The 13,402-nt window shown below is 35.6% G+C and overlaps 1 protein-coding gene across 1 annotated transcript; it reads right to left on the bottom strand.

The window, feature by feature from the left end:
* Positions 1–472: 472 nt before the first annotated feature.
* LOC138715101 (geminin-like) lies at positions 473–12,941 on the bottom strand. The gene is made up of 5 exons (XM_069847619.1): positions 12,784–12,941; positions 12,554–12,672; positions 7,999–8,138; positions 6,138–6,307; positions 473–1,014 (listed from the first exon to the last, which is right to left on the bottom strand). Exons 1-5 carry the CDS (start codon positions 12,811–12,813, stop codon positions 955–957), a joined length of 519 nt encoding a protein of 172 aa, XP_069703720.1. The 5' UTR covers positions 12,814–12,941; the 3' UTR covers positions 473–954.
* Positions 12,942–13,402: the final 461 nt, after the last annotated feature.

Here is a 13,402-nt window from a genome sequence, read left to right as displayed (position 1 = left end):
CTATTACAACTGTCATTCGACGATAACAACAGTAGCATTGTCATCACCACCGCCGCTGCCGCCACCACCATATTGTATTTTTACACAGAATCAGCCTGTCACGAAATTGATGTCTAAACTTTGCCACATGACTTCATATTCTTTATGTAATTACTATACATGTATATACATTCCCTTAATAAATATTTGTTAACCAGTGACAAATAAAGTGCACTTAACCACAGTCGAACTAGAAATGAAGTATGTACACCTGTTTGTGTGTTTATCAATATGCAGTCAAACATGTATCCCTGTCTGCTGAGAGATTGTGGCAACGCACAGGACTAATGAATGGACAAACAGCTGATGTGCAGTGTATCATATACAGGCGAAATGTACTGCATTTAAATTCTATTTCGTTCTTATGCTTCACTCTATTTCTAGCAACTCAAAACGTTTCATTTTTATAAACAAAGTCAACATGTTTCACCTCTACAAGTAAAATAACAGTTGTTTTATTAATTAACTTACCAAATGAGACTATCTCTACATCATTAATGTCACTTCAATACATGGCATGTACAAGCTCATCAAGGTACAACACATACAGGTAGCATACTGAAGTCATCCAGCCTTGCATAACTTTTAAGAAACTATGAAACAATTGATCCACACAAGTATCTTCGATGAGTAAAACCTTAACTACTGTACTCTCTGGTAAAAAATCAGTACAGATAAATGAACACATTCGGCTAAAATCACATGACACACTACTCTGGCATTTAATGAAGTTTTACAAATGCTGAAAATCTAATAAAAGTTAATATTGTAATATTTCAATAATGACCAAAGAAGACCCCAAACTAAGTACTGAAATTGTTTTTATTATATTTGAATTCTAAAAACATCTTTACGTTGCTAATAAATAGTAAACAATTTTTATGTATTTTTTTTTAACAATTCATCAGTAATTAACTATTCAGAAGATTCCAAGTCGTCATCAGAGTCGTTTTGTTCTTTTTCACCAAGCATTTCCTAAGAAAAAACAAAAGAAAAAAATCAGAAGAGTTACATGTAACATTAAATTCCATATTGTAATATGTGCAGCTCTATGAACGATGTCATATATAGCAATGATGCACATGGACTAGAAAACAGCTCATAAAGTAGTTTTGAGATGGATGCACAAGGTACATAGATCACGCTATGGAGGTGAGGTTTCTTCCTGCTTAACCAATACCATCATTCTGTAACAGGTGTTTCGAGTGTGCAGTTCTTGAAAGAGTTGTTTCTTATTATACAAATTTTTATAGTTTTATGCAATTTCGAAAGTATTTTAGCATGTAAAATGTGGTCATGGATCCAGGAACAAAAAGTGGCAAGTTTTGCACAGACGGCAAGAGAAATAATTTGTAAAGTGTATTTATATTTTATAAGTACTGTTATTGCAAGTTATCTTGAACATCCTGAGTGGGGACAGAGGGAAGGAAGCGTGTAACATGGGTGGAGCCAACTGAGTTGTTTGCGCATTCTCCGCATCATAATCTCTTGTCAAGAAACATAGAACTACTTCCTTCACTGCATACCAGTAGTGTTAACATGGAGCAGAAATCACAGGGTAGTAATTATGGTGAAATCACACCACCGCGGAGAAAAAGTAATGCTGTTATCCACAGTGCAGAAAGAGAAATTATCGCAAATATAATTAAGTGTTGTGAGGAAGAAAAATTAAACAAATGTTTGCTGGAACCTCTTGATAAGGATTATGAGAGAGAGCGGCTAAATACTCTGGCAAAAGTATTAGTTCCGTGAAGAAAATTAAGAATAATACTTATTGAATTACAACCAAATGGTCCTCACACTGCTCTGAGAAAGAATAGGTATGTAATGTTTAGAAATTATTGCTATAATAGTTATGTACAATAGTGTGTGTACTGTGAGCGACATAATGAATGACTGTTGTAAGTTATTATTTTGTTATAGTTCTGCAAAACATATTATTTCATTCCAGAATAAGGACTCGTTTAAAGTTGAAGTGGACGACTTCGATCAAAATACCATTCGGGATACAATCAAAGAATTCTATCTTGTTCAGAAAGTAGTACCTATGATTAAGAAGATAATTGTGAATGGATGATGCCATTGGCGAAATAATAATTAATTTTGGACCAAGCGATGAAGACGATGACGATTATGGCAGTAATGATAGGGATATGGATTGTGTATAATTGTAAATTAATGTAAATTCAAATAAGCCTGTAAAATATTGTTATAAGAATATGTACATATCAGTTGTAGATGTAAGTCATGTAGGCTTATATAATGTATAGAAATATCTGTAGTAACTCTGCCATTGCCGGTCCCCAGCCTGGATGAGAGAGGAGGAGTGTACACACGATTATATTTAAATACTCATTACAGGTTAATTAAAACCTGCTACGAAACATGTTCTCCTCTCAAAACCGGAGTGTCGTGAGATGATGATGTCTGTATTGAACCAAGTTCTTTTACAGTAGAGATCTGTAAAGTGAAAGAACCAACTTCTCTGAAAAGAGTCATGTTACCTGAGGGAGGGGCATCCTTGCCGTGCCGTTACGTTGATGAGTACATGCTGTACCGAGCAGTTCGAAAGACAGACTTAGGGGATGTAAGGTTCAAGATAACTTGCAATAACAGTATGCAACAGTAGATGCAGAAGATGGGAGATGTGACACTGCCACACGCATACAGAAAATGGAGCATGCATTGCTGAGCAGAAGGTAACTGAAGGGTATCAACATCAAAACGCTATCTTTTAGAACAGGGATGGGCGAACTTGAGACATTTGCCGAAGCACATTGATACAACTCACAGTATACACAAGGGTGGGCCTTATGTTTATGTCACCATATTGAGTGAAAATCGTGAAGCACACTGGCTTGAGTCACATTTGTCCATGTCTCTCTTAGAAAGCCATTTGCCTGAGCTGGTATAGAGAAAATTCCCTCAACTTCTCTACTGCTATATTCTTCCTCATTGTAATAGTGAAACTTTATCATGTGAAAAACAAGTGGTGGTATAGAGCAGTGTTAGAACATTCGACTGCAGAACAAGAGGTCCCTGGTTCAAACCCTGGTGTCTCGTAACTTTTTATAATTACATTTAATTCTAAATTGTTTTATAAAATTATCAAGAAAATAGTTGAAGAAATTTATTTAATTTGGGTACATTTTCTAGCAAAAAACATTAATTTTTAAAAGTAGGTCTGATATTGTTTAAACCATTGTTTTACTGATCAATTGGACGGAGTTACGCAATAATAGACCAACAGACAATTTGAAAAAAAATGAGATGGGCCTATTTCCACAAATCTTTTGATGGCAGGCTAATTTAACTCTGAAAAAATCAAGAATGCAATATCTGAATTTTGCTGCTATTTATAGGCAAAAATTCGTTTACTGCATAAAATTCATTTATTTGTTTTGCTTTGACATATTAATTCAACTGCTGGTCTCTTATTAAAAATTGGTTAGCCTCTTTTGGTATTATTTGTGCTATTTTTATAATAGTATGAATGCTATAATACTTCTTGCATAAGATGTTTTATAAAAAAAAACAGATTTATTTCAATGGCCAATATTTCAAAACAGGTTTCTGTCACTTAGAATCTTATTGCGTAACTCCGTCCAATTAAGATTGCTGTCGTGGCTAACGAGAAAGACAGGCTTCGCCACGACTCCAAGTCACGTGGTTATCATGGTCTAGTCATGGCCATCTTGACAATCACCTAATATAAATACATTTTCAAAGTTCTAAAAAACAAAGGAATTGCTATAATAAACCCACGTTAAATATGCATTTATATATAAATCTGTTCAATGTTGGCCATGTTAGGACTAAGAATGTGACATCATGCAGTAGCCTGTCATTCTTGTTAGCCATGGACAGAGTCCGTGAATACCCAGAGTAGCGCACTCGGACGCCATTGTTATTCCATTTCGACAAGCTTGGGATAGAAACATTCAATGTAAAACCTAATTTAGGCCAGTGTCTGTGGCCCTTAAAATTACAAATATTGAACTCTGATTTAGTCTACATAAGTTACATTCATTCCTTACACAACTCTATATGGCAAATAGTGTGTGCTGGAATAACAATGGCTGATTTGTCGGCATTTCCGGAACAAAGGATTGCAGTACTCTGGATATCCACCGACTCTGATCACGGATTGCTGTCATATGACATCTGGTGGGAAACAACTGACAATTGGCACAAACAGTAGAAAGTCAATATTAAAAATACTTTTCGCATGCTAGGTAACTTATAATAGTCAATTTTAACATGCTTGGCTACTATTAAAAGATCTACTTTAAGGAATGGCTGTGTAAAAAAAAACACGTGCAAACACATAAAAAAATGCTACTTTTGGGGATATATGGCAGCACTATCTACAAAAGGCAATCAATGTGGGAAATATGTACTACCATCTTACAAACACGCCTTTCCTATAAGTAGCATATAAAATACCTTGTCAACTGTTACAAACATGAAATGTGGCGTCTTACTCTGAGAGAAGAGCTTAGATTGAGGCATATGAAAACATTATGGGTGAAGGATAAATTAAAAAGTCACATACAATATACAAACTGGACGATTCGTGTTTAAAACTAGGAGGTGGTAAAATATCTGACACAAGTGAGGGAAATAAGAAATAGTTCAACACATAAGACAATAACTACTGTAGATTGACTCAGACAATGAGTTCTGAACAGGTGCTAGTTCTGAGTTTATACCAGGCACTTCTTAAATGAATTTGAAGTACCATAACTAGTGATGAGATAAACTGCTCATTGGTGATCACTGTTCGACCTGTGACTGCTCACTTTGGATCACGGTGATCTTAGACAGTGAAACAGTGATAAACAGTGATTGAACTGCAAATTTGATCGAGGTGAACACTGAGCAGTCCGTTCCTCACAGCTCATTAGAGCATTTCACTGCGTTGTTTATCAATTTGCTGCGTTCAGCGCTCTCGATATTTCCCACGTGGTAGGAGAGGGTTGAGAGAGTCTAGGGAGCGTAAGCAATTCTGCTCCTCGCAATGCCGAATGAGGGCGGAAAGAGACGAATGCTATACCTGCTATGCTGAATGACAGCGACAGCCGTAGGAGAGGAAGCCAATTTGCTTTCCTTAACATTTTCAGGTGTGCTGATACCATGAAAAATCTTTCGTGGAATTTCAAATTTTTATTGTGATTAAATTTTCTTTGACATGCAGAACACTCGTAAGCATACGACTTCTGGTTTATCTTTAAAACATGAGGATGTGCTTTTGATACATGTCTTCTAAGATTTCTATTATAGTCAAGGCCTTTATTACACTCCGAACAATTGAACTGTTTAGGCATGTTTATTCTGTTATTAATACATAAAAACGCACGATAATACGAAACAGCTAACCCTTTATTATTCATGACCATTCCAAAATTAATTAAAACCAGCAAAGACTCTTGTGAACTGGTGAGCAGTTTAGCCCTCGACCTGTGATCACTGTGGTTCGCGGGCGTATTTGTTCCCAGTTTTGTCACCAGGTAGCATAAGCACAGCAGCAGCGCAACGCAAGCAGAGCCATGAGAAAAGAACATGAACTGTCTGCTGTCTCAACCAAAGACGTTTTATAGTGTCTGAACTGGTGAGCAGTTTAGCCCTCGACCTGTGATCACTGCGGTTCGTAGGCGTAGTTCCCAGTTCTGTCACCAGGTAGCATAAACACAGCAGCAGCGCAACGCAAGCAGAGCCATGAGAAAAGAACATGAACTGTCTGCTGTCTGAACTGGTGAGCAGTTTAGCCCTCGACCTATGATCATTGCTTAAAGAGCTGTTTAATCACAGGTGTGATAGTGATTTTTCGATCACCGTGATAAGATCACAGGTCAGTGATATTCTGCTCATCACTAAAGAGTACCCCGTTCTCCTAACATGAATGATAAAAAAAAGACAGGAAGTACCGTGTATTCCTTTTATATTTCTCTGTTATGAAATTAATACAGAATTTCAAAAACGTTACGCAGGAAATTACCTAAAAATATCCCAAAAAACAAAAAAAGGAAACAAAGCAATACTTTGAAACTGTTTATTTCTATTCTTAGAAATACCGAAAGATATCTGCCTTCCATTACCTTTACTACTTCTACAACATTCTGAGCTTCCTCTAGCATCTCTTCAAGACGTTCCTTTTCCTTCTTGAGTTCCTCTACCTCTTCGTGCAAGGCTCTATTTTCTTCAAGACATTTGTCAAGAGCAATTCTCCTTTTCTCTGCTAACAATTTCCAATAGTTTTCACTTGGTTCTGTATCAGAGAGAGAAAGGAGGAAAAAAGTCAATTCACTGCAATTCACTACAATCTTCAATAATAAAATGCATAAACTACTTCATACCAACATCAGACCTGAATAAACAAATAAATGCTTAAAACATTACGTGTGAGGACAAATCATTAATCGAGCTGAAGTGTTTGTTTTGTATGCAGATAAATGAATTTAAATCCTATACAGTTGGTATAAGAGCAATTTGGCTTCAGGCAGGAAAAGATACAAGAGATGCAATTGGGTATTTAGTATTTGTAGACCTGAAAAAGGCTATAGACAGAATGGATTGGAATAAACTTATGGGGATCCTGAAGAAAAAGGTGTGGATTGGAAAAAGAAGAGGCTGTTCTGTAACCCTTATATGAAATGAGTCAAAGTCAAAACAGGAGAAGAAATGTCAAAGGGAGGTGAAATAGGGAGAGGAGTACGACAAGGATGTCCTTTATCACCTCCCTATTCAATATCTACATGGAAGATTTAATGGAGAACTGTGTTAAGAACATAGGAGGGGTGAGAGTAGGAGAAAGAAGAATAAAGTGCGTAAGATTTGCTGATGATACAGTGTTGTTAGCAGAAGAGGAGATTATACTAAGGGACATGCTACTGGAGCTAAATGAGAGCTGTGAGCAGTATGGGATGAAGATAAATGCCAACAAGACGAACACCAAGGTTATAGGAAAAAAACTAAACAAGGTAAACTTGCAAATTCGAAATGGCATTGGGACAAATATTTGGGATGTACTATAAGTAGTAACAGGAGCTACTGTCAGGAAGTCAAAAGGAGGATAGCAATGGCAAAGGAAACTTTTAATAGAAAAGAAATATCTCTTGCAGACCTCTGAAAAAAGAATTAGGAAGAGACTAGTGAAGGGCTTGTGTGAGGCAGAAACCTGGGCATTACAGCGAAATGAAGAGAAGCGACTAGAAGCATTTGAAATGTGGATATGGAGAATAATGGAGCATGTGAAATGGACGGACAGAATAAGGAATGAAGCTATGTTGGAAAGAGTGGGCAAAGAAGGTATAATGCTTGAATTGATCAGAAAGAGAAAAAGAAATTAGCTGGACCAATGGCTAAGAAGGAACTGCCTACTGAGGGATATACTAAAAGCAATGGTGAATAGAAGAAAAGTTCGGTGTTGAAGAAGATATCAGATGATAGACAACATTAAGATACATGGAAGGCAGAAAATAGGAAAAAATTGTGGGTTTGCAGTGAAAGACCTGCCCTTGGGAGAACATTACGAATGAATGAAGGCTGTACAAAGTCTAGTTCATATATACCGTATATGCATTATAAAAATGAGACATTAATGTAACTACTGAATCAGATGCATGTTCATATGAATTCCTTTATTATCAATGACTTCCAAGATTTGTTAGTGGCTAACGGGAAAGACAGGCTACGGCGCGAATCGGAGTCATGTGCTTATCATGGTCTACTCATGGCAATCTTGACAATTGCCTACTATAAATACATGTTCAAAGTTCTAAAAAACAAAGGAATTGCTATATTAAACTCACGTTAAACGTGCATTGTATACATACACTTATTCAATGTTCACCATGTTATGACTAAGAATGTGATATCGTGCCGTAGCCTGTCTTTCTCGTTAGCCACAGATTTGTTAGTGTGACGATGGCTTTGTATAACACAAGATAATGTACTCACCTTCCGATGTCAGGTCCTTTATATCAATCTGTACTACATCCTCATCATGGTCTTTTATTTCTGTTTGAACAGATTTGCAAGCTAGTTTCTTCTTTTTCACATTTCTCACTTCTAATATCACATCTTTATCACATTTTTCTCTGCAACAGTTAACATAAATTTGATGTAAGCAAGATTGGCTATTGTGTGCAGGTGAAAGTGAAATAGCTATTGATCTTGATGGACAATTGGCAGGGGCAGGTATTTATGGAGATTAATTTTATCATTTGTGTTTTTTAATATTGGTGTCGGTGGAGATTGTTGGAGATTGATTTGTACTCTTGGTGGAGATTAATGGAAATTTTGAAAAAAAATACAATTATTTTGGAATTGGAGTACTAACTCAGTACTATGAATATTACTCTCCAAATAATTAACAATGAAGGTTCGTTGGATTCTGGTAAAGGTGTGGTATGGCCAATAGACAATATTTGTTGGATTGAGACTGTACTTAACACACATTCATTAAAAACGAAAAAAAAAAAAAAACTTGCAGCCCTTAAATTAACTCTTTCAAATTATTAGAGAAATGTTGAATTCTCCGTCTTTTGAGTTCACTAATGTAATCAGAACACCTGGGATACCATGTAATGTAGCCTAATTGGATATATAACAAATTCAAGTGAAAAAAAAAATCTGAAAAAAAAAAAAAAGCTCAGAATATGAAATTCGCTATAAAACGACACAATAATAATTCGCGAATGTGTTCATAGTTCGATCCACATATTATTAATCAGAATCACTTAATTCGTAAAAATTAGGAAAAACCCTATTGTATATTTATTATGTGGTGATGTTCGCGATCTCCATAAATATCGGGCCCTGGCAATTAGCAATTTTCTTTATGGAGGCATGCAAGTCAGCGACCTAACACCACAGTCTATTATATACAGTCACGAAGCTTGAGTTGTGCGGGTGCTAGGAACAATAGACTGTGCCGGTACTATTTCGCATTGTCTGTAATGAGGCGATATTAGCGATCCTAGTGGTTAGCACCTATCTATGGATGCATGTTTACTACGTATTGAGTTTCGTGACTGTATATACTAGACTGTGCTAACACGTCATGTTTTGAGTATGTGTTTCATCACGATGATTCACACATTCCATCTGTCATGCAGTTCCCTGCTTTTTGTGTTCAAGAGGGGGAAAAATCTTGTAAATCTTATAAACATGCCATATAGAGCTTGAATTATTGAAAATATGTCCATTTATAAAAATGATGAAAATATCCACTTATATGCAACATAATGCTTAATAAAGTAAAAAATTGAGAATTCGTATAGATAATGTGTAAACATACAATTATACTGGTGTGTGGATAAGCTTCAGGGCTTCTACCGCGTTGTCTTGGTGTTATTGGCTGACGTTTCGACCGCTGTGTTGTGGTCATCTTCAGAGCAGTTGTTGGATATAGTAGTCTCGATGGGGGGAGTACTTGCGGTGATAGTACTCCCCCCATCGAGACTACTATATATATACGAGCTGGCAGACTATTTCCTTATCCAACAACTGCTCTGAAGATGACCACAACACAGCGGTCGAAACGTCAGCCAATAACACCAAGACAATGCGGTAGAAACCCTGAAGCCTATCCACACACCATGTACACCAGCCGCAGAAGCCTATGCGAACACTTATACAGTTATACTGTTTAGAAAAAAAGTATGCAAACTCATGAACTTCAGGCCCTAATCATAGCACAATATAAGTACATGTAGTTAAATAATTTAAACTACAAATGTTACTTAGATACAGAGAGGGTGATTTGGCAGCCCTAGAGTAATGAGAAAGTAGGGTATTCAAAGAAAGCTATCTACAGATGGTGTGTCTACCATGGGTAGAAGCTAGTAGCTGAATGAGCAATAAATGGCCTATAGGCTAAATCGAAAACTTGTGTAACATGGATATAACAGTATATTATGGAATTAAATTATGTTATACTTCATTACATGAGTCAATGTTTAGGTCACAAGCAAAGCGAGTTTCCTAACTTTGACAAGTAGGCCTACCGTAACTGTACAAAATTACAAATATGTTTTATTAAAGTTCCATTGTTCTTTTAATCATTAACAAACTATATTTATGATGCAACCATATCGAGAAAGGAAAATACGATTCCTTTCACGTGATTTAATTGATTTCAGTGAAAAACCCCTTTGTAGTGATGTTGCTGAAAATATGATTGAACATATGAGGTCACTGGTGTCTCAACTATGTCTGGGTCTATTAGAATTAGGCTTTTGGGTAATCCACTATGTCCTGGAATTTGACATTTCCAACGTTTCGGAATTCTCTGTTGCATGGTGCAGACACTGATGATGATGAGTCAGCAGACAGAGTTCCTTTCAAGGAATAATGTCTACAGATAATAAAGTCGGAACCTTTGTATTACTCAAATTTGATGATAGTATAATCGAAGTTTCAGATGTGTTGCTAAGTTCTGTAGATGAATGGGACATATTTAAAATAATGTTTCTCAAGAGTGCTGGCAGTTATGGGTTTCTCATCTTGTACACATGAGGAACAGAAACAAACTTAACATGGAGCCAGATCTATGTATAAAATTATCCAGTTTTGATCCTGACATGTGAAAGTTATCTGAAAAACAGTAAAAGCCACCATAATAGCTGAGTGTTACATTCATAATATTAGGCCTATTTGATATGTTCAGATTATTCCGAATATCTCCATTTATAACAGTACTGCACTGTCATAAATGACACATTCAGTATTGTAAAATTGTAATTTATTACTTCATTTTTATCATATGTAAAATATAAAAAATTTCCATTTTGAATTTTATGGAGATTGCAGTGAATTAACATTTGCTACAAGGGATCCACAACATCAGAAAGGTTGGAAAACACTGCCTTGACCATTATGGTGTGGTGTAGGACATTATTTCAATACCATCCACTGAACTACTGAAAATATCCATTTGTTCATCTGATTTCATTTTATTATAGGCCTAGGTATGGGAAGTTCGGATGGATAAAAGACTGCATTCACAAGTAGGCCCTACAATGCTATCAATTTGGGAGGAGGCAGGTAACCATACTTTAAAATATCTATTTGACCACTCCTAAATATGGCCTTAAGAACTGTGCAGTTTGAAAGCTAGTTTAAAAAACAAACAGCTAATATAATTATAATGTAAGCAATTTCATTTTATATTTATTGTTCTACAACTAAAAGTGATCGAAATTCACATTACAAATTAAATTTTGAAAAACAGCAGACGTTAGATAGCTACACAAGGCGAGGGGAAAAATCAAAGGGCCTCACAACAAAGTAACATCTAGTCTATAGGAATGAAGCAAGATTACAGGCAGCTGAAATGAAATTCCTTCCATAGGAGTGTTGCTAGGTGTAAATAAGTGAACTTATAAACAAATAAACACGAACATTTTAGTGAAGAGCTTGAAATATACGAAATTAAGGAAAACACTAAAAACTATAGATGCAAATGGATTGAGCATAAGAACAGAATGAGAAGTTTTAGAGTACCACGTAAGTTACGACATTATAAATTAATCCACCTCCAAAACAACGTTAGGAATACCTCATGTCTTACCACTGAAGCGAGACATGGCTGCTTCAGACAGAAAATTTCGGAAGCATGAATCAACAGATTGTGGTGAAGAAGATACTACTGCCATCAAACATAATGTATAGGGAAGTTATGTGAAATGCAATAAAATGCTGAGGTTACAGTAAGTACATTGTGTAATTGGCAAGGGCTAGCTTCCAAACTACCATGGTATTGAGTTTAGGTTAAGTCTATATAGGCTGTAGGTAAAGGCATAATTTAGCCATACATAGTATAAATACCAGCAGAAGGAATGATTTTTATACACCATCATGAACTTAATCATGCTATCAAAAGGAAGTAGGTTACATAGCAATAAAACTTTTCGATAGTCTTCCTGAGGACATTAAGAATCATAACCAAAACCCAGGATTATTTAAGGTAAAACTAAAAAATTACTTAATATCTCATATCTCACACTTTCTATTCTGTAGGTAGATGAATTCTTGACTTTTCACAGTACTGTGTAAATAGTAATTTAATATTCCTCTGAGTATATTTAATACATTTGGAGAAAGCTGGGATTGCAGCGAAAGACCTGCACTTGGGCAGAACACTAAATGAATGATGAAATTAAATGGTAACCATATTGCATTGTATAATGTGTTAATTCTATATGTTACATAAGAATTGTACATGTTCTTGATTCTATGCTGTAAAGCAACTGTAAGAATATTATGGAACAAATAAATCTGTCTATGAACGATCTTCTGACCCAACATTTAATTTATATCCATTTTTTTTTTTTTTGTAATTTACTACACTAACTTATGTAAATTTTTGGGGAGTCATAAGGGACTCTAAAAACTGGGAGATGACCTTCTTCCCTATAAAATGAACACAATACTAAAAGAAAGTAGCTATTCTTTAACCCACAAATAACCTATGCATGGGAATGTACATGCAAACATGTTGACACTGTACCTTAATTTTGTTCCAACTTTCATACTAGTAGTAGGTTGTCTGCTTCCGCCAACAAGATTTTCCTTGTCAGTAGCCGCTGGCTGAAGAACTTGCAAAGATTGCCTGGTATTTTTTGCCCCCTGAAACCAATATATGAGTTTCACGTGACAATCTTAAAAACTGATAACGTTCAAGCAACATAAACATACTACACTAAATTAAGAATGTGGAATTCATTTTATACATTATACCTTAGAAAGTTTTGAACATTCGGGCTTCATTTCTAATACCACTAAATTAAAATCTCCTATACCACTGTTGTAAGACCTTCAACTACATACGGACCAAACGAACAACCAACAACGCGCCAAATAGATCATAACCGTACCAGACCAGCTGAGTTTATATCGATACAAATATCGAAATTGTCTTTGTAGTGATTGGTGCTCTCGAATTATTCGATAGTTTAGAAAAAACGACAGATAGCAATTTTGCAAATACTGAAAAGAAAATTGTCACAACTTACAACACAATTATACACTTCGACTAATGATGTTATCGTAGTCTACGTCATGATTCGAAGCCAGGAAATAATTTTTTTCGTTATCGTTATGATTTTCTTGGCTTCAAACAATCAATATTACTCCTGGCAGTGACTGCAATTACAAGATTGTCTAATAGATGTCGCCTTGTATACATAATTCTTCACAGCAAGCGGCAAATTTAATAGTGTCATTTGAACATGCATAACTAACTTAAATTAAAAGAGTAATGTGCTCATAATAATCAATACCAACTTTTTAGTATGTGATGCATATAGACTACTTATTAACAATGAACGATATCGATAATTTAAAAAGATTTCAATCC

This window comes from Periplaneta americana, chromosome 15 (genome assembly GCF_040183065.1).
Source record: "Periplaneta americana isolate PAMFEO1 chromosome 15, P.americana_PAMFEO1_priV1, whole genome shotgun sequence".
NCBI classification, from domain to species: Eukaryota; Metazoa; Arthropoda; class Insecta; order Blattodea; family Blattidae; genus Periplaneta; species Periplaneta americana.
The sequence above is the reverse complement of the archived record's forward strand: the minus strand, read 5'-3'. Positions and strand labels throughout refer to the sequence as shown.